Source organism: Hippocampus guttulatus, chromosome 8 (assembly GCF_054856545.1).
Source record: "Hippocampus guttulatus isolate MCC_2025c chromosome 8, RoL_Hgut_1.0, whole genome shotgun sequence".
Classification (NCBI taxonomy): domain Eukaryota; kingdom Metazoa; phylum Chordata; class Actinopteri; order Syngnathiformes; family Syngnathidae; genus Hippocampus; species Hippocampus guttulatus.
Window position 1 is genome coordinate 16,731,322 of NC_141268.1, and position 22,744 is coordinate 16,754,065.

The 22,744-nt window shown below is 45.3% G+C and overlaps 1 protein-coding gene across 2 annotated transcripts in view; it reads left to right on the forward strand.

The window, feature by feature from the left end:
- The window catches only part of foxp4 (forkhead box P4), a 91,394-nt gene that overhangs the window by 22,909 nt on the left and 45,741 nt on the right, over nt 1-22,744 (forward strand). For both annotated transcript variants that reach the window (XM_086117720.1, XM_086117722.1), the window contains exon 2: nt 9,362-9,532. In XM_086117720.1, the coding sequence (XP_085973846.1) occupies nt 9,371-9,532 (162 nt within the window). In that variant the 5' untranslated portion in view covers nt 9,362-9,370. The remainder of the gene's footprint in view (nt 1-9,361; nt 9,533-22,744) is intronic.

The window sequence follows — 22,744 nt, forward strand, 5'->3', positions numbered from 1 at the left end:
TAATATTTAAGATTGTTGGCCCCGACTTATTTTGGACCCCCTTTTGGGGACAAATCCACTCTTAACACACTATAGATATGATCTTATTGGAAAATAAGATGACATAAGATTGACTAGCGTTTGATCTCGGGGGAAACGGCAAACTAGGGACAAAACTCGTTTTTCGTCGAACGCACTCGGCCAGGGATTCTGTTATTCCGTTTCCTTCTTCTATTCGCATGCATGTGAGCTGCACTCGAGCGCGTACGTGCTCTGGTGGTTGTTATTGTTTGGAGAGCATCGCACGGTGTCAAACAAACCAATGTCAAGCTTTTTTTTCTTTCTTTTTTTGTACAGAAAGCATCAGTTCTTCATGGGATAATGACGCGCTAAGCCACCAGGCAGTAGCAGCTCTGTTTACAGACAAAGACAAGCCACCAAACAATAGGCACACATGCACACCACACATTAAGCTTGACGTGCTCGGCGCATCACTTTCGATGGACACACGCAATCCAGCAAGTGTTATAATGTGCCTTCGGACCAGATTCGCTAATAAGACAAGAATGTTGTCCGTGGCATCCAGAGTTTTCCACTGGAATCATCCATTCATCCTGCCCGTTTCCTGCCCTAGGGTCTTCCTCTCAGCCCGGGCAGGCGAGGAGAGGGAACCCTCTGTCTCCCGCCCGTCCGCAATCCTCCCCCCCTCCCTTTGCTCGCCACATCCTTTTTCATCACTTTTCCTCCCCCCCCCCCCCCCCCCCCCCCCCCCGCTCCGCCCCGCTCTGTTCGGGTCACTTCTGGTGGGCGACTGGAGTCTTGCCTTTGCTGGGTTTTGCTTGTCTGGCTGTGGAGCTGACACAGCCACATGACTCAGTGTGAGTCACAGCTATTCAGGCTTATTGCTGAGGAAACGCTTGCTGAATAGGAAGAGAAATGTCTTTCTCAGACTGGTACCGGAAAGCACACTCATGCGTACGGGACGACTGAACAAATACCCAAAGTCTCCAATTCAGTCGTGGGGTAACTTGAAATAAAGTTTGGGAAGATAAATAAATAAATAAGTGGCTTTAACCTTGAAATGTACCTTCGTCCAGGCACAATCTCCCTCTTTTTTTTTTTTTCTTCATCTGTTAAATGTTTGAGTGTTTGATAGTTTGAGGTCTATAGCAGAACCCGCCCGGGAATTAATGTCATTCATATGCCCCGCGGAAATTACTTTTGAAATGCATATAATCTAAAACATGCAAATGAGGCTGACTTTGTGCACCCTGTTTAATATGAATTATCATTTTCTGAATACCTATTATTACTGCGTACATTTCTCCAATTATATTGTTCCTTTTTGTCACTTTTGGATATTGACGCGCATGTGCACATCAGGAACACGGACAGCATGCACGTGCCTGGTCACTTGTGCTCACACACACACATGCACGTACGGGAGAATGTCTTTGTGAGCGGGTGTATTTTAATGAGGAGTAATAAGGATGGTAATGACCCATGCGCCTCTCGCTCTCTCAGTATTTTATTTTATTTTTTCTTTACTTTCCCTGATACAGCTGTATCTATTTTTGTACACGAGGTCTCTCATCGAAAAAATAAATAAAATACTGTATTATGCCATTTGCGGATTCTGCACAAATGTCCCAATCAAAAGTCCTTAAACAGCACATGAAAATAACGAGGCAGGGAGTACAAGTGTTGCTCATCAAATTTTTATAAAGGAGCTGAAATATTGATGTGTTTTAAAAGTGAACAGTGCGTGTTTAGTTTGTCGCTTCCTTTTCTGTTCTGGTGATAGAGCACTTGTTAATGTCCTTGTCTGAGTGGCTGACTTTCGTTTTTTGGGGGTCTTAAATTGAATGGAAGGCGGCCCTTTTTCAAACGAATGACTCTATTCATTTATTTAGACTGTGTCATAAATTATTCTATTAATATTAGTATGTTCCAAATTAGTACGACGACTCTCAATGTTCCTTCTACGTTTATTAATTAGGATGCTTGTCACTATATAACAAAGATTTTTATTTTTTTCTCTCGCTCTGTGCTAAATTATAAAGAAGTCATTTTTTTAACGCAGTGAGAAACGGCTAAGAAATTATTCATGTTTTAATATAATGCGGTATATAATATGTGCGATGTGAGGCAAATAAAAAAAAAGTGTGATTTAAAAAAAAAGCGCAAGAGGAGCAGAAAACTAACAGTTACTTTGAGGAGTCTTTGGTTTGGTGTTGATTTTTTTACTTTCCATGCTTGTCCGGGCGTGTTATTTGTGCACACTGGTGGATATCGTCTTGTTTTAGTACTTTTGGATAGCATGTAAATGAATTACCTCAGCTTGGACCAAGTTCAAAAGTACTGAAATTCAATTAATTTGAAAAGTGGACATGCTATCATTTCCTTCCCGTGTCTCCTTTTAACGTCTGGCCTGTTTTTTACTGTGCTCTTATTCAATTATATTTGATTAAACTTGCTCTGATCCAATCTATTAATTAACTCCGAAATGCAAAGTGCCCCGACTTGAAAGCCCGGCGTATAATATTATATGATGTCCACTTTGATATTTATTTATTTATATACACCGCACTGTTTTAAATCCTTTGTAACGCTTTACGACTGCCGTCGCCCCCCGTTCGCAGGTAATATTAAATCTACTCAACTCATCGTCCTTGTAATGCAAATTCCGATCGTAAATTGTGTCACCTTAAGGCAGGGAATAAAGCTCTTTGGCAAATAAAGTTCCTCTTTTTTTATCTCTTCCGCAATTTAGTGCTTTCACGCAAGGGAAAGGCACATTTTTACACCTAATTCAAGTGCGCCTTTGTCGATTTGGATTCATAGCTCAAATAGGAATACTTTTTTGGCGCTTAAAGTTTGCTCAATAAACGATGGACCGTAGAACGTTGAGGCTATACTCTTGTTCAAAAGTATCGAAAACAACATTTTCACCGACTATTTCTTTTTTCGAAATGTATTCATAAATGAGCTTTTTCCTGTTTTGAAATCGAGGGGCCACTCATAGTGGGCCCGCCCGTTGCCCATCCCTGAGCGAGTCGCTACCTGCTACTGGCAGCCGAGTAGCGCATTCGACATTGAAACAAAAAAGTCCTGATTCATCAACAACCGGTTTTCAGCCCATCACAAATCGCCACATCTTTTAACGATCGATTCATCGATTTGGCCCCTGCCTCGTCCCGGTGTTCGGACTCAAAACAGCTCCCTCGACATTTCATTTGTAGCCTAAACACACTTGACCGTTTCACCATTTCAAGGTATATATATTCCCGAGTGACACAATTTCATCAGAATTTCTCTAGCAACCGTCACCCCCCTTCGCTGTGTCTCTCCCTCCTTGCCTCCCTTCCATCACAGTTGAAGGTCATCCTAATAAAGCGCTCTCTGAGGACACGGCCGCTAATTGCTCAGCTGCTTTCACATCCAAATAAAGACACGCAGCTTTTTTTTCTCAGCCCGTCATTCCTCTCTCGCCTCACCTTTCTTCCGCCACTCTGAGCATGAACCTGACCTCCATTTACCTCTCTGGACAGAGGGGAGAGATGAAGGGGAACTTTCTCTTTTTTTTTTCTTCTTCTTCTTCTTTTCCATTTTCATCCTCATGATCACTTGCACATGAACTTGACCTCTTTTGGAATGCACAACCCGTGATTTCTGGTCTCCGATAAGTGAGGTGTGCATGAAGTCCGCTCCTTCGACAAATATTTGTGTGTACCTTTTGTGTCTGTGTTCACTGTTTTCAACCGACAGTGGCCGGCAGGCTGGTAAATCACTTACTGCTCTCTGAAGGAAGGGCCCAAGAGTGTATGTTTGCCCCGGTCACACAAACATACACGCACACGCCGAGCGATCTCATGGGTGCGGAATGCTCTGTATGTTTACCTATGGCTCCAGAGCCCACCTGATCGAGGGAGCCTAATCTTTATGGGCTCTGTAAACAGGGACTTTGTCTTCACAAAAATACACCACGCAGACATGTGCGCACACATGCAATCATTCACTCAAATGCACAAATAAAAAGCCAGAGGCCGCGTCCGGTCTGATTCGGTTCTCGCGGCTTCACGACGTTCATTGAACACCCGAGGTCCGACGACAGTCCGGCCTAGCTTCTCCTCTACCTGACGATGCTCTTTTGAAGCCAGCCAGTCGCTCGCACATATCGGCCCACGTGCGATAGGACTACGTGTGCGATAATAGCGTTCAACTGTTCGCACTGGAGCAGGGCCAGGGCAACCGCAGACATCCAGCCCGAGCTGTTCACTGTTAACCAACCTGTTAGCACTGGCAGGCAGCCAGAGTGGCCCGGAGCGCCGCCGTTAGCCTGTTAGCATTTAGCGCGCGTTTGAAGTTTACCTGCCTCGGGCGTGCATAATTTGCGTTCACGGCCAGCTGCAGAGGAAGAATCCGATGATCTGGCGCTCGGCGTGTTTGTGTTATTGCTTCCTCCATGACCTCATCGCTGCTCATATTAAAGCTAATAATCTACTCAGAAATGCTCTGCCATATATTCATCATATTTCTGGTCCTCGACAGCAGTGGTGACCAAACTACGGGTCTGTGGGGGTGGGGGGGGGGGGTCATTTGCATCACCCGAAAAATAGATAAATCATCTTTAACAAATGATAATCGACATGGGCAAGCGCAAGGTTTTTTTATTTTTTAAAAAAGGTGAAGGCGGGCAGAGTGAGACTGGAGGATGTCAGAAAAATAGGTGCCAGTAATACCAATAAGTTTTGCTTATATACTGAAAATTTATATTTATATAATATATGTACAAGTTACTTCAGAAAAAAGAGTTCCTTTGGATTTTCTTAATTCAAATTCATCGGTTGCAAATGATTAAAATGTGGCAAAGCAAAATCATTTTCCTGTTTCCCTCAATAATAAACAAATGATTTGTGTTAGTTGAACACATTTGAATCATGTGCAACTGAAAATCAAGTACCTTTTTTTTTCCGCCAGTGTACCGGAGGTGCGTTTTATGCCCTGAAACGAGGATTATGGACGACCGCTTATGTTTCTGTGACGCTCAGAGCTGCCTTTACACAAATGCAAATGTACTCAAAAATCTTTTGAGTCAACAAGTTGAAATGTTTGCTCTCTCTTTCTAGTTATGTGTTCGTCACACGCGATATCAATGGAGGCCTAAGAGGCCGGACTTGATTGGTGGGTTTGATCTGGCGACTGGCTTTAGAGCAGAATGGCCGGAGCGTCGTCATGTCGTTGAGCTGGTGTGAAACGACGGGTGTGTAAAATATTTCGAAATGATGCCTCGTCTGTATGGAGTTCATGTCGCTGCCCAAGCGCAGGAAAAACCCAAGTTGGGATTTTCACTAAGAGAAATCCTGAATGTGTCTTGTTGAAGGGAAGACTTTAGTGGGCGCTAACAGCAAACAGGAAGAAATAATGAAGCACCTGTCCGGTTTACGGAAGCAGAAAGACGCTTTGCGTTCAATCTCAACGCAGATTCTTCCGATTTCGCACATTTCTTGTCTTACTTGCCGGGAAATACGGGCTGAACAATGAAAGATCAGACCTGTGTGTGGATTCTATTTCAGCGGGAGAACTTTCATGTTTTCCAGGGTTGAACCTGCCACTAGTTACCAGGTGCAACCACAGGCAAGGAAAGACAAATGATTCAAGAGTCGGATGAAAGTAGATTGGATGGAGTGCACATACCGGTACAGACATTTTTTCCACCCCCTCTCTCCCTCCCACACTTATTCCCTCACTTCTTTTGCCTAATAAGCAGCGTTCCTGTGAGCTGATGCAAGGCGGAGGAAACAGAACAGGCGTTCTGGGACCGCTGGAAATATTCCCACATGAGGCATAACATGATAAAGACTTATTATCTCACTAAGCTGCTGTAAACACAGATGCGCGCATAAATACACAGCGTACACAACTCTCTGACTGGCGCGCCTGCTCGCCACCGACTCTCACAACAACATACTCAGGAGTGAACTTGGTTAAGGAGCGGCGGCGGCGATGATGACCGCTGACCAGGAGGAATCTGACAGAGGCAATCCCGCTAACAAAACCAGCCAGTGAAGTCGCTCGCTGGCCATTGAAGTTGTTTGAACTCCCCCCGCGCCGTCGCCTCCCCCACGCCCCTGAGGCAGCGGGAAGGAACAGTCAAGAGCGTGGCTGATTATGAGGGCAATCTTTTCGGGAACATCTGAACAAGCTTCATGTCAAAACAGGACCGGTCCGCGCTCATCAATCATAGCCGTCACATACATATACACATAAGCAACCTGGCTGTGAGCTAATCTATTCGAGTACAAAGGTAGGTGTCATCAGGAACATGTTGAGTCCTATTTTCTGTCTTCTCAATCCCAATTAGACAGCTCTTTTTCCCTTTTGCTCTATCTCTCTGATCAGCCTTGCCTCATCCTTCCATCCCTTTCGCAGTGTCTCCCCCCCCGGGCTTCGTCGGGAATGTCTGTTCCGCATGCACTCTCAGGTCAGAGGTTCATCTTGAGGGGGTTGGATCTTGTAGCGCGACGAAGAAAACGGGCGCGCAGGCAGAGTGCGCCCAGCGCGTCGAGGCAGGCCTTTTCACCAGCCGCTCCTCGTCGCTGCCAGAAACACTTTGACCTCGAGCTATGTGTCTGTGTGTATGTATGTGTGTCTGTGTGTGTGTGTGTGTGTGTGTGTGCCTGCATCATAGGCCTAATCAAAGACTTCAGGCTAGATTTATGCCCCTGCCTTTTCGCCGACCTCCATTACACCAGCTTATATACACCCATTAACAGGATATGACAGAATACACACCCTTCGGAGTGGCAGAGCACATTGACTGTGTGTGTGTGTGTGTGTGTGTGTGTGTGTGAAAGACAGGTTATGTGCTCACTTCCCCATTAGGTCCCTGTCCACCTACGAGCTCTATCTCCACTGCATATTGCTAATAAGGTCAATGAGGAAGCGTTAGCGGCAGATGGGCGCGCAGTCCATTACAGCACAGTGTGGGCCCGATAGGCGGCCGGGTGATTCATGCTCGGTGAGACGTGTGATGACGCCAAGAGTTTGTAGCGCGCCGCAAAGTCAGTGGATCTGTTGATCACTCAGCACTCTGCGTGGCTTCATAATATTACCTCGGGGAGTAGTTTGACCTAGCAGGGGTCCGCGTGGAGGCGGGAGAGATGGTTGGGCAGCGGAGTGAGGTTGGAGATTAAGTGACTAGCTTTGAATGTCACAATAACGCTCTACTTCTTAGTCTATAACCTCCCCGGCGGATGGGTGCCAGGAGCCGGTGGGGAGGAAGTGCTGTAGTCTTGATTTATGCTTTTCAAGTGACTGCTTATTAAGGAAGAATTCTTTAGCGGACCGTTAGCACCTTGTATTTCTTAAACGTGACATTACTGGAGCGATATTTCTGAGCGGTCTGTATATATTTTTTGAAAAAATACTGTATATATTTTTTTTTCATGAAGAAGGTGTAGTGGTACACTCGCCTGATGTGTGTTGGCAGTGTGGGATTGGATCGGAGACGATGTGGGTGTTCACGGTTGTTCGTCTCAATATGTGCCCTGTGACTGACTGGTGACCAGTTCGGGGTGAAGTCCGCCTTCCACCCAAAGTCCAGCAACGCTGCCCACGACTCTGTTCAAGATAAGCGGTGTTGAAAATGGATGGATGGCGAAGGTCTGTCAACCAAATTAATTATTGTTCTAGGAAGAGAATGGATGGACAACTTGAATGGTGACAGCAATGTGAAATTGCAATATGGTTTAACACATGTAACTGGCATCCATCACTTTTCTATAAAACCGTGACTGGTGACTTCATCTTGCGGTTGCACAATCTGTCTGTAATCGAGCCTTCAATTTGGAGATTTTTCCTCAACAGATGTTGTAGTTGTTAAGCAGCATTAATGTCACCACAAAAGTCTACTTGAGCTCTTTCCAGGCTCCAAAAAATGAGTTTTAACGATTTATCAAAAACCCACAGTTGCCATTTACTCCGGCGGTGAATTGGAGTTGGTGTCTTGTTTGAAATAATGACATCCCAGCACTGCCGTTTATCAGCAAATCCTATTTTCGGATGTGACAACACTTAAGTCAAATCTGTATCCAGTGTGTGAATAATATGCGCCAGAACCACAATATAGCGAAAGCAGAAAACCTTTCTGTGGAATTCCGAATGGCCGATCCTTTTAACTTGCATCTTTTCCACCTGCACAATAACACGTTTAGGCCTCTGTCCCCACAGCAAGCATCTGGCAACATCCCATTAATGGGGCCACTAGTGCTCAATCCCAACCTCACCTGCTGTCGCACTTTCGCAATGAAAATGTGCGCACACACACACACACACAGACACACACACACACACTCCCTCAGAGGCAAAGAAAAGTTGGAACCTCTGATGAAATGTCTTTTATTATTTCCACAGAAGGCACAAGTTGTGCGGCTCTGAAAGCCGCACACACGGGCACGCACACAGATTCAGTCCCACAGAGCTGGCGGATAGAATGTCTCGATGGCATTTTGTGTACCCGCTCGGATGCAGGAAGGAACGCGTCAGAAGTTTCCATCCAAAAGCTCGGCTGCCGTGCGTTAATTTCTCAAACTGCATCAGGCAGAAAGGCGAGATTGAGCTTGTCATTAGGAGCTCGCAGCTTGCGTGCTTGCATGAAGGTTTGTTTTGTTTTGTATTAGCCGCTTTCTGTGAGCTATACGGGCGCGCTCGCGTGTGTGCGTCTCCGCACTCCCACGCTCGCGCTCCCTAACGATGGCAAATGTGCCTGTGTGTTTGCAAGGCGTTGTTTCTCAAAAACAACAACACATCCAGGAACGGCGCGTTTTGTCTAGTTTTGTGGAAGGAGGGCGCTCTAATTAGAGAGGCCCTCTGAAGGTGCTTCAAACAAGCCTTGTCAAAGACCAACCTGCTCATGGCTTGCACACGGCGCACACATGCCACCTCTGATTATTGGAGAAATGTGTGTGGGTTTTTTTTTTTTAACTATATCGCCGGGTATTAGCAGCCTTGTCAGTTTAGATTTGCTGCCTGTCTGATCCTAATCCGCGCGTACGCTCCCAGACGCACACATCTACATGCAGACAAAAAGTCTGCTTCAGGTGTCGCTTTGTGGCCACTTGTGCGTGGGTGGTTCACGACCAAAAGCCCTTTTCACAAAATGCACGTGCGCACACATGAGCACGCACGATTCACTTCTCTATCTTGGCATGTGTTTGCTTTAGCTTCCAGACTTGTTTACCCTCTCAGATAGGAGCAGGATTTCTGTTTAAAACTGCCCAGGTTTCTTTTGTTTAACCCGTGTTGTTCTCTGCCACCCACCCCCCTTCTCCTCCCCGACCATCCCATCCCATCCCGTCCCGTCCTGTCTGTCTACCATCAGGTGCCAGTGATGATGGTGGAATCAGCCTCTGAGACCATTCGAACGACACCGTCCAGCCAGAACGGAGTCAGCAGCCAATCAGACGGAGGAGGAGGGAGAGAGGGCGGCTCCAATGGAGACACAAATGGAGAGATCAGCCCAGTCGATCTACTGCACCTGCAACAGCAACAGGTGTGTGTGTGCGCGTGTGTGTGCGCATTCTCCTACGCATCTGTCTAATCATGATCGCCAAGTTGAAGGACGTCCCGCTTTTGCAACATATGTACAGTATGTCGTGTAGAACTCCACGTACACACGTGGCTGTTACATAACGTCCACTTAAGTGGCAACTTTCGTCAGACTGGCTTGTCTGCCCTTTAATCAGCTCGCACTGTTAATTCTTCATTATGCAAACGTTTCCCAACTGAAGACGTATTCTGAAGCCATCCCCCCCAGCGTTGAGAATCTGGCAGTGCAATGCAAACACGGGCACGCACAATAGTCGTGTGTGTCAGCGTTTTGTGTTCATTTGTTTTATTTTGTCCCTCGTGCATGAAGTGTTTGTCAGTGTTTGTGTGTATGACACATCGGCATGAAGCGCCTCCAGTTAGGTTGTTTATTTTGCCTCCAGTGCGTCAGACTCCACTCATCCCCCCCCTAGAAGCCCCACATTATATACAACACACACACACACACACACACACACACACACATTTATACACTCCTACTTGAACCACATCTTGTCGTGGCAATAGCTGCAAAGGTGGGTAGGAATGCCCTGTTTGTACTCCATGACATTTACTTTAGTCATTTTTAAAAATAGTCTTCATTGGACTTTTCAGAGTAGCTTTAATGTAACCTACCTTTTTTTTTACTTTCACTCGAGGATTTTTTTGTTGAGAAGAAATGCTGCTTTTTGATCATTTTTGAAATTGCTGTATTTATAAGACAGACTTGCGCCTTAGGTGCCGTCACATGACTCGAGTGAAATTTGCCTCTATTCGACCAATCAAACAGAATCTGGAAGTCACATGACCACACGCAACCTCTTTGCGGCCTCACGTCGAAGGAAAGCTGCCAAAGTGAAACATTTTCATGAAAGTCGATTAAAAAACATCTGAGAAAATACAATTGTTTTGTGTCATGAGAGTACACAAAAATGTAAGACTAAAAATATACCTTCATTTATGCTATGAAGATGACATCAATTATTTCTTGATTGTGGGTTGTGTCTGATTCGAATTGGATTAAAACTAAATCAGAAGTTACTCACTGGTTACGCAGTACTTAAATAGTTTTTTACTGACTCGAGTAATTATTTGGAGGACCATGTTACTTTTGAGTTCTATTATTATAAAGTAACAGTATTCTTGAGTGAAATGTGTGTCTACCTGCCCTTGGTTTGTGATTTTGTGCTGTTATAGTATTACAGTAGAACTCTAGATTTGATTGTGTGTATGCTGTAGGTTGTTTTTTCTGTGCGTGTGTGTGTGTGTGGCACAAGCAGTTTTACATAGCAACTTTACTGGATGGACATTTCTATTCGTGTGGGCCTTTCAGCTGGTCCACATGACAAATTTGAGGAAGTGTGCCTTGGGTTTTGGCTCCATCATGACACATGCTCATGTTGTCGATGAGGAAACCGCTGCCTGCTAAAATAATCCTCCTAATTATCGTGATGAAGCCTCTTTTTTTTTTTTTTTTTTTTTTAATGAACACTCGAGGCCCTTCACTTCCAGTTTCGGGCTCCCTCCCCAAGCCTTCCCCTGACTGTATCCTCACCCTGCTTCCTCAGCAACCTTCAGCCAAGGGCACACATACACGCAGACACACATGCAGTTCTGCACTAATGCACATACATAAACACCCAACCTGTAGCACACACAAAGCGAGTCTTTCTTCTCTCGGACGGGTCTTTGCTCTCGATGTTTTTGCACCTGTGTGTGTGTGTATGTGTGTGTGTGTATGCTGGTATTTCCTCTCTTGAGCGAGTTACCAACCACAAACATACCTCCTTCTCGCTTTCCATCTTTTTCTCTTCCTCTCACTCACTGAACTTCTTTTTTTTTTGTTTTTTGTTTTTTTTTTTGCTTCGGCCCACAGTAGACTGTGAAAGACAAGCATAACCTTTCCTCCAGATTTTAACCTCACCTAGAAAGAGTGTTGCGGCTACATATTAGTAATCAGGTTACCATAATTTGTTGTATCAAACAAATTCCGAATTACAATTTTAGTATTCGTTGGAACATTTGTTGAGTGTAAGATGAGAATAAAGGTCACCAAGTACTGCGCAATGAAGTAAACTACAATTCTCACACAACTGTTTGACCTTCCTTCTTCCGTACAGGTGTACAGCAATCCCAAAATAATAACATTTAAAACAAACACAGAAAGCTTCTATATGATATTCATTGATCAAGATGAAAACAAAGAACATTTTCCCTCCAGTGATAGTTATTGTAGTTAATTTTGAGTTAATTTAATCAACGTAGTTTTGGTTAGTTTTCCTTTTTTGAAAGTATTTATTTATTTTGCTTGTTTGTTTGTTCACCAAAATATATATCTATATTTTTCTATTTTACTTTTCGTTATTGTATCGGGTCCCAGTTAACTTTAACAGCCTTGTTTGGAACACACTGTCATCTTTCCCTTGGGAACCTGGAAGAAATCACATTAATGTCCTACTGCCAAACCCCTCATCTAGCCTCTCTGTCTCAGTGTTACAGCGAGAGTTCCGCTAATAAAGCAAAAGCTGTTTCTAAATGACAATCTGACTTCATTATTTATATATGACATCCCATTGGACCGTGCAGGTGTCGCTCAGGCTCTGTCCAGTGAGTCTTTTGGGTGGCACGAGGAGAGGTCGGACAGATTGCTCTAACAGGCCGCCAGGATTTGAAGGTAAAAGGAGGGGCAAAAGGGAAACACACTGGGAGGGAGGGAAGGCGGTGGTCACTCGTGGGGCTGAAGAGAAGGAATAGAGGGATGAGGGAGGAGTGTAGCGCTGAGATGTGTCAGAAAAAGGGCGCCTGGGCCCCCCTGTGGAATGTGGTCTGTCTGCCTCCCCAGAAAGAACAGAGCAGCAGTAGAGAGAAAGGGAAAGGGGGTGGGGGGGGGCGTAAAACCAGTTCTGCCCCATCATGTAGGGGAGAGGGAGGAGGGAGGGAGGCAGAACAAAGAGCGGCGTTACAGGGCCGTAGTAAGAAGAGGTGGAAAAGTGGGAGTGTTGTTGCACTTTGTTGAGGCGCACGGGTGTAGACATGCGATGATGCATCGCCAACGAGAAATGTAAGCAGGATAAATCCTTGCATACCTCAAAACGGTATGTGTGTTCTGACGAGAACCAGGTGTCTGCACTGCTTTCCTTTTCCTTACATCTCTCATCCCCCACCCTCATTTTTGTAGTAAACTACTACATCGCTGTCTCCTCTTTTTCCCTCGCCATCAATTAATGGCTTCTGGTGTTCCAGCCGCCACAGTAGTAGTAGCAGCTGGCGATGACAGCAGAAGAGATGAGAGGAAGGAGAGAGAAATGGCGACAAAAAGGTGCCGTTTCCTTTTAGGAGTGCCACTCGTCAGTTTGGGCTTTTCCCCCCTTTGGCTCTCTCTTTCTGCCTTGGCCTTAAATTACTCCTGCAGCCAAATAGAAAGTGAGAGGCACATTGTAGTCATGCTTTGCCTTGCCCAAGGCTATCAGTGGCACATTGGTTGAGGAAAAAAGCAGTTTTACAAATTGGTCAGGACCTTCCAGGCGAACTCCCATTTGTCATGTACTATTTTTTTTAGCCCTACACATGCACACTCACACATTCACATATAGCATAGCTGTAATGCCAAAATACTTCCAGTAGCCCTTAACCATCACTGTTAAGGGTCTTAACCTAATCCTGAGCCGAAGATGAACCCACCTTGACCTTATCCTTAAAAACATTTCTTCATTTGCAATCAGTAAATTAGTGTGCCAAAATATCAGCACCCTCAAACTGGAATTGATCCTCGTAAAGGTACATGGACAAGAACACACCCACACACAACACCCACACAAATATAGCATTCTTCATGGGGCCATAATGCATGCAACAGCTTAACTATCTTTGTTAAATAACTACATCTCCTATTCACCGAAAATAAATAAACAAATATATATATATATATAAGGCGGCCCGGTAGTCCAGTGGTTAGCACGTCGACTTCACAGTGCAGAGGTACCGGGTTCAATTCCAGCTCCGGCCTCCCTGTGTGGAGTTTGCATGTTCTCCCCAGGCCTGCGTGGGTTTTCTCCGGGTACTCCGGTTTCCTCCCACATTCCAAAAACATGCATGGCAGGCTGATTGAACGCTCTAAATTGTCCCTAGGTGTGAATGTGAGCGTGGATGGTTGTTCGTCTCTGTGTGCCCTGCGATTGGCTGGCAACCGATTCAGGGTGTCCCCCGCCTACTGCCCGAAGACGGCTGGGATAGGCTCCAGCACCCCCCGCGACCCTAGTGAGGTTCAAGCGGTTCGGTAAATGGATGGATGGATGGATATATATATATATATATATATATATATATATATATATATTTGGCTGCAAAGGAAAAGCTAGCCTCGTACATTGGCTGCCCTCAATACATTTCTAGGCCAGACTCTCCACGCTTCACTTTTTAGCCACAGGTGCATGTGAACTTGTCAATGTAGTAATGCATTATCTATCTATCTACCTATAACCAAACGCATCAATCCATCCATCCATCCTGACATCCATCCATGTGATATGACAACATTTTTTTGTAGTTGTTTTGTCTGCGATGTTGCGGCATTGCGCACTGCAATTCAAATTTGAATCCCAGCAAACCTAGTAGCTGGCAATCGGCCACTCATGAAAATAAGTTTCAGTGTGGGGCATTTCGGTCACGTTAGCCGATCTCTGAAGGCGTCAATGTGTTCTCTCAGGGCCCTAACCTCAAATTGGTCCAGCTGAAGCAAGATAGACAAGAATCCACAGACTCACACCTAGCAATCTGTCAAGTATTCTGTGCTCATAATACATTCTAAAGTCCTTAACCATCTCTGATAGGTACTAACAACTAATCCTTGTCCCGAGATGAACGTAACTCCAAAACCATGTCATAATTCTCGACCATCCCTTTGAAATTGTCAACATGTCCTCAAACTCCAATTGGTCCTCATGTAGTCAGATGGACAAGTTTATTCTGGACACACACACATGCACACTCACACGTGCATATGAGTGATGCGAGTTAATGAAGGGTGTAATTAAGTAGCCGCAGTGATGACTGGAGATCGGGGGGATCTGATACCGATCTCAGATATACACAAACACTGATACTGTGATTAGTGTTGCTGGCGCATGTGTGAAAGGACCGCAGATCTGTCTGATGACGGCAAGGCTCTGCGGCCAAATGCATGTGCGTTATATGTTAATAAGTGGACCCGGAACGATGGCTGGTTACCGGGGGGAGGTGGGGTGCCGAGAAGACTTGCAAAGTAATGGGAGGTGAATGCTGGTCACTGCGACACTTAACGTCCTGGGTGACCTCTAGCTCTCCTCTACAGTTCACTCTCAGGTCAGGGGTTCACGGGAGATGGAGGTGATGGGGTGACCGCTAAAAAGAAAGAAAGAGATATTTCCTGACGACACGTTCTGATTTCTTAGTGCAGTGGGATTTCATTTAATCACATTATGCTCGTGCATCTGCATGAGCGGTGGAGTCCCCTTGCACACTGATGTCTGCACTTTCCTCACTGTGTGTGTGTGTGTGTGTGTGTGTGTGTGTGTGTGTGTGTGTGTGTGTGTGTGTGTGTGTGTGTGTGTGTGTGTGTGTGTGTGTCTGCGGGAGTGTAACCTCGAGCTTGTTTCCCACTGTCATGCGCAGGCCACTAAATCAGTAGCGGGCCTCTCTCTGAGTGCTGTCACCTCCTAAAAGCGTCGCATTGGTCTTAGCCAGGCTGTCCTCTTTATGATTGAGGTCAGTGGAGGTCAGAGGTCACCAGAGGCCAGGCTGGGTTGCCAAGCATCACAGAACACCCACTGCTGAATAGGCCAAAGTACAAGGAACACTATAGAACACCAACTTCCTCCAAGAGTCTCCAAAGCACCGGCGACACTGTTTTTGGTTTCCTGACTTTTGCTTATCGAAAGACACTAGATCAGGAACAGGCAACCCACGCCTGCACTCTGAGTGGCCCATTGATTAATCAAAATAATAACAATAATAATAACAATTATTTTTTTAAAATAAGACATTTTCTTTTCTTTTTTTTTCTTTTTTTTAATAGCTGATAAACATATGATAATTATTTCCCACAAAATACTGGAGGTAAATTGGGAACAAAAAAAGATTAAGACCATGTATGCCGCACATAAGCACATATTTTATACATAACTTAAAATTGCTTTTTTGTCATAGAGCTGGTATGGAAGTGCTTTGGCCCCCGAGCAACACGAATGAAAAATTGTGGCCCCCTCCAGCATTTAACTTACCCATCCACACACTAAAATCTAGCTAAGATTCAGAAATATGACAGTCCTCATATGATTGCTTTCATATGGTTCTCAGGTGCAGCCGTGGTTCTGTCCAATTCTGAGCCGATCAAATCTGTTATCACAGAGAGTTTGACTTGACCAAGAGTGTATAAAACACACTTGAACTGGCTCACTGTCCGTTGTGAGTCTACAATCCAGCAACAAGGCTACATGGATAAAACGTAGACGGACTGAAGAAATGGTTCAGCAGGCCAGATAAGCCTGCATGGACACAGTCACGGTTGGTTGACCCAGTCAGCCAAGAGGCTCTCAGACAAGAAAAGACAGATAGCAACACAGCTAAAAAGGGTGCGTGCGTGCGCGCATGTGTGTGTGCGTGTGCGTGTGTGTGTGTGTGTGTGTGTGTGAGTGTGCGTCTTTGTTGTGGAGACTGAGTTATACACACTTGCCTGGGCACCTGGAGTGCTGAGGTTGGCTTTGGTTGCCATGGGAGTGTTTAGAAGCACTTAAGCTCAGAGGGCCTGCCTGTGCTGTCAGGTAAATAACGCACACACACACACACACACACACACGAGCAGAGGCAGACTTTCTGAAAAGTCTTTTTTTTCAGCTGGGGGTTGTAGGGGTAAAATGTTGACTGTTCAGTTAATCTGCAGAGGGCATCACCATAGTAACAGTTTAAGGGGTCAACGAGCAAAGCTGGGTTCTGTTGCGGTGTCCTGCATATGTGCAATAATTAGTAGATACTTGTTTTTGTTTTCAGGTATAAAAGCAGCTGCGGATGTAGCAATCACTCGATACACTTTTGTTTTGTTTTGTTTGAAGTTCCTCGGGTGCAAGTGGATCAAACAGGTCACATGACGTCTCACCTCTCCCTTTCATAAAGTCCTTCGTTGCGGTACTTCAGCATCCTACAAAGAAGTGAACATGGAGAGGAGAGTCGTTGCTTTAAGATAAAAGTGCAACAATTAAAAAGCGGCAAAGTAATGACCTGGGAAACAAGGAGAGATGCACACACCAAACACATGCACAACATGCACACAATAGCTGCCGTAAGGTCTAGTGTCGCTAATTAGCTCGTGTGTGTCGGCTCTTCGTGTGGGCAATTTTCAAACAGAGATTAGCGTTAAAGGGGAGGAGAAGAATGTAACTGTTCCCTCGTCTCGTGTCTTTTTTGGGGACTCTCAGTGATGGGAGTGATGACTAATATCAAAAACGGGGTTGTATTACTGATGATTTTGTCTGGAAATTTCACGCAAAAAGACCTGCAATTTTGTAGGCTACAAATTTTAGAAAATAGTTTGCACACACACACACACACATGTATAGATAGATAGATAGATAGATAGATAAATTGCATAAGCAGACCAACAGACCCCCCACCAAAATTCTAAAGTTCAAGGTCTTATGCTTCAATCAATTCATATTGCGCAGCAGCCAACCACTGATCTTTCGACCACTTCCGCTGTTAGTGTGTGTGTGTGTGTGTGGTGCAGGGCTGGGTGTGAGGGTGTGTCCTGCCCCCAAGCCACAGCCAGGTGTAAAAACTCTCTGAACCAAAACATGAAAGAAGTTTATTTCTATCAAGGCAGGCAGGCAATACTTTACAAGCCACTGAAGGGGAACGATTTTTTTTTCTTTCTGACTAACCAATACGCCTTTGTGTGTACATTTGTCTTGTTGTGTGTGTGTGTGTGTGTGTGTGTGTGCGTGTGTGTGTGTATGTATGTGTGTGTGTGTGTGTGTGTGTATGTGCACATGACAGCCATTCTCTGTTTACGTGTAAGTATGCTTTCACTCTGTCTCCTGAGCCAGGTCTTGGCAGTTTCTTCCATATGTTATTAGTTTAATTTTTTTTTTTTTTTTTTTTTTTTTTTTTTACTCTCTCCTTTTGGTTATTAATAATAACAGTAAAACGGCTTCCATATGTGCAGCCTGGTTGCCAGGCTGGAACTCTGCTCATCGTGGCCCAGCCCGCTCAGGCTCCCCTCTTAAAGGGTTTTACTCTTGTTGGGGAGGAGGTGCGCTTTCAACTCCGGAGGTCAACCAAATAAGAGCAAAGTGGCCTTTTCTGCCCTGGAGCATGACCAAGCTACTAAACTGTCCTAGCTTGTACATGATGAGGGTGAACTAATAGAATGTACGTGTGGGTGTGTGAGAGAGTGTGTGTGTGTGTTCCGTCGTGGGCTGAGTCTGTCTGGAGTGAGACCTTCCTCTCTTGCCAAACGAGCTGTTTTGGAAACCACAGGGAAACTGCATATGTCCATATAATGTCGGCTGTGTGTGTGTGTGCGCGCACGTGTGTGTGTGGACCTATTTGCCATCAATTAGCCGGTTGGACTCCAATGCGGCTCACAGTACAGTGGAAGCCCCTTTTTATATTGTCAGGAAGGGAGTTGCTCTCTTTTTCTGGCCTTTCTCACCTCGTTGGATTCTGTCATTGTAGAGAGGCCGTTTGTTGTTATGACTTCTTACGATTTGACATGCGAGTGCGATGGTAAATTATGTAATGATATAAAGCAGTCCTGGGTATTCAGTCATCTTGCATTTATGACCAGGTCTATACCCCTGCGAATCAATAGAAACGTTAGACGAGTGTCGGGAAGGGGAGGTTTTCTCATTCCGCCACACAGTTGCGCACTGAAGAGAACCATCTGGAAAACAACGTCCTTGCTGGGTTTTCAAACAGGTCGCTTTTTGTGAAAAATAGGATGTGAAGAAAAAATAAAAATAAAAAATCGGTGAGCATTACAGCATTTTTTTTTTTTTGATGTTCCATTTTGGAGTTTGTGCGTTTTTATTGCGTTGGCTCGAGCGCACGGTCTTTCCTCTCTTTAATGGTCAGTCTGGGCCCAAAGAAGCTGGCTTCAGCCGTTTGAAAACCTCAGCTCTCAAACTGAGCCTTTATATTGCGGAAACGTTACATTAAATACCGGTGCTGCGGAGCGTTGCGGTTCGGCTGATGTTTCTGTAGGTGTCTCAGATAGCTGCAGCTCAGCAAGAGAGTGAGGTGCCATTCCCCCATTCGAGAGGTGGGCAGCCGGTTTGAAGTCGCCCTGAGTGGAAACAAATGGTTGCGAGGCCTGGCGAGGGAGATAATTAATTCCAGAGAAAGAGAAGCCCTGTGTAAAGGACGACTCAGACGAACAGGGCAAAGACTTGGCACAGCGTCGTCTGTTTGTAACTCACTGTAAAATTGGGGGGCTTTAGCAGGATTTGACTCCATCTGCACCCAACTCCTATATGTTTACATCCAGGAAACGGTGATCCACTCCCAGTTTCCTGAGGAGTCTGCACCCTCGCAACAATAATAATACAAAATTCAACTCTTTAGTTTCACTGACTTGGTTGTTGACAGATTCATTTTGACACTCGGCATACCGAATCAAGTATTATATTAACTGATGATGCCAGCTGTTTAGCAAATGTTTTTGGGGGTTTTTTTTTCCAATGGTGTTGCCCACCTCCCAAAATATATCAACTGCACTGTAATAAAATCTCCGAAGGGCAATGAACCATACAGTACGCCGTTGAGTTGTTTCTGCTGAAGCGTCATGATAATGATTTTTTAAATCTGAGTTGTCAAGCTTCATACAAGAGTGAAATCTGTTTGATTTTAGAAAATAAGAAAAGGTATATCATGATCTAAATCTCTGATAGGTGTTTTAAGAAATTTGATAGTCCTGCACAGTCAAGTGAGTTTCACTACAAGAGTTGTTTGAAACATTTTGTCTTCCTGTCAGAGCGGTTTATGATACAAGAAAGGCATGCTACTTGAAAATGGCAGGAATAGCTGGCAAGTTATATGTGTTAGGTCAACCTTTTTTTTTTTAAATCAAGGTACTTATTTAACATAAATAAAATATCACAACGCAGTCATGCATCGGTGTGTGACAACCTAACCGCCCGCATCACAATTTAGACCTGGTCTCACGTGGTCTAAGGTACCGTCTACTTCCTGTCAAATTGTACGACGCACCGGGGGCATGTAATAGAAAATCCCCGGTCTGCCGAAACTCACAGCACGGCCTGCTCAATTCTGAAAACACGATATACAAGACTTGCGCTGGCAGGAAAAAATTGCCGTGGAGCGCATTTGCGCCTGTCGATGAAAATCGGGCCGAAAGAGTGTGAAATATAGGAGGGCATTGATAGTCATAGTCTGTCAGTCAGAATAAGACCGGATTTGTTTTGGAGGTGCACCAGCGATGATGCCCAATGGACGGAGGCTAGTAGGGATCACGGGGGTGACCCAGGAGGAAGTGATGCTTTGACTCGGCTCCAGCTTGGTTTTCAACTTTCAATAACAACCACCGAAAAAAGTGACAAAACTAAAGAAAAGATCGAGGAGAAAATAAGTCCCTCCCCTGTGAAGCCATTTCTCCCACCGAATCCAAAATCAGAAAGCATGCAGGCCTGTTGAGAAGCAGCTGGGTGTGACGGGCTTTTCTCTGCGTCTTCACCCACAACATCCATCCCTGTTTGCCTGCACCCCCCCCCCCCCCCCCCCCCCGGGGGAGGAGTAGATCTATGTGGATACAAGTGTATCACCTTCAGACGTACTGTACTTGCAATGTGTTTCGTTCACGTGCTCAGTTTAGCACAGTCAGGACACAATGGGCCTCTCACTCCTTGTCCCCCCCCTAACTTCTTCTTGGTCAATGTGAAGAAATGTGATCCCACCTGCCTCCTCCCTGCCCTCCTCCTTCTCCCCCAATGACAGCAACGCTGCGCTCGCCCCGGGGACTGTTTACCAAAGAGGGAGGGAGGGGTGAGGAGTCGATGGTTGGAGTATTGGGGAGGTGAGAGGGGGCCACGTTTGTTTCGTTTTGGCCATCAACAATGGACCTCAGTCAGTGCTGATGGATTACTCCAACATATGGTACCCACCTGTCTTTTCCCTCCCTATTCTAGACTTCACTCTGTTTAGATTACTTTGCTTCTCTCTCCCTGTCTCACCCAAACACACTGGATGGATTAGAGACCAGATTCATCACACACACACACACACAAACCTGTTTGCTTTAGCAACCTGAACCAGACACACACACACACACACACACACACACACAGTCCAATTGAGCGAAAAGGAGCTCATCCGAGCATTTTTCTTGTGTGCGATGTCCAAAATGTTCACAGAATTGTCATTGGTTTCAAGGTGCAATCTCAAGTTCTGCGCCGCACAAATTGAAATAAAAGTAAATAATTGGCGGGGGGGGGGGGGGTGGACCGAACTGAAACTACTTCTTATGTTCATAAAACTAACGAAATATAATTGTCACGAAAATGGCCTTCATTGTCGTCTTCGTCAATTAATATGATACACAGCCGCTTTTTTTTTCATTTTAAATTGTTTATTTCTGTATTGCTGTATTTCCGTAGCTCCAGAAGGAAGGCTGTTTGAGAATTGTAGCTTACTTGACTTAATCACGAAATACTTTGTGAACTTCTATTTTAATGTTGCGACAAATAACCCGAATCAAACTAACACTGAAACGAACAAAAACTCAACGAAACCAAAGCATTTTCTGAAAAAATAAAAACGAACAAACGTCCTCTGAGAACTAATTAAAACTAACAGAATTTAAAAAGAGCCAAAGCAAAATAACAACAAAGTATAATGAAAAATGCTAAACTATTATAACCCTGGTAGTCACCCATTCAAACATCATCATTTAGTTGACACGCGCACACGTGCGCAGCTAAATGAAAATGTCCCTGCTTTTCTCCAAATGGATTTTCTTTGTCGCCCCCTCCCGCCCTTCGCTCCCTCGTTAAAAAGAAACTTAGTTGTCAGCCGTTTTTCCGAACCTTGTTACGGGACGAGACTGGTCCTCACCATCGCCATGTGGGTGACCCTGCAGAATTAAAAAATGCACTGTTATTAAAGCCTGTGTCAGAGGCGATGATTTACAGAGGGGAGCGATGACAAGTCAGAAGAACACACACACACACACGCACACACACACACTCGCACTGTGTGCTCTCGGGTCTCCAAGCTGAGCGCTGACCTCGTCACCCCTCCTTCCCCTTCCTCCTCCTCCTCCTCCTCCTACCTCTCTCACTCTCATAAAACCTGTCTGACACCATTGATGTGTGTGTGTGTGTGTGTGTGTGTGTGTGTGTGTGTGTTTGTGTGTGTGTGTGCGTATGTGTGTGTGTGTGTGTGTGTTCTCCTCGGCAGCACAAAGACTCTGTTGTTGGGCCTCCCTCTTAGGCCTCTCTCATATTTTCTTTAAAGGTGCAGTGCGCCCCCAGGAATGCCACAGGGGGAACAGAGAGTTGGGTTTGGGGGTGGGGTGTGTGTGTGGGAGGGGCGGGGTGGGGGGGGTCGTTTAGGAGGACTTGGCTGTGTGTGTGCATGTGTGTTACAATGCTCCAGCTCACCCAGGTCACAGAGAGAAAAAGAGAGGGTGAACATGAGAGATGAGGAATGAGTGAGGAGGGCCAACAATGAGGAGAGCTTCTTGACTACGTTGAAAGGAGTGCGTGCGCGTCGCCCGCGCACGTGTTCAGGACAGTGGCGAACACCGTTCCAGTAACTTTAACACGACAGTTGGTAGGATGGTGACGAGACAGCCACCACAATTAAAAAAACAACAACTTTGAAATGGGATCCACAAAAATAAATCAGCTTTCCAAGGCATGTTGTCATTAGGTGGATGATCGGTTAGCACGTCCGCCTCACCGTGAAGATGTCTAGGGGTTGAGTCCGGGCTCTGGTCTTCCTGTGTGGAGTTTGCATTTTCTGCGTGGGCATGTCAGATTTTTAATATTTTCAACTTTCAAACATGTGTAAAAAGACGCCATCCCCATCATAATCAATCAGTTAATTGAATACATGAGCCTTTGGGGTTCATTTCAAATGTATCGATTGCAAGAAAGGTCCAACAGTCGACTGGGAGTTGTGGTCCTTT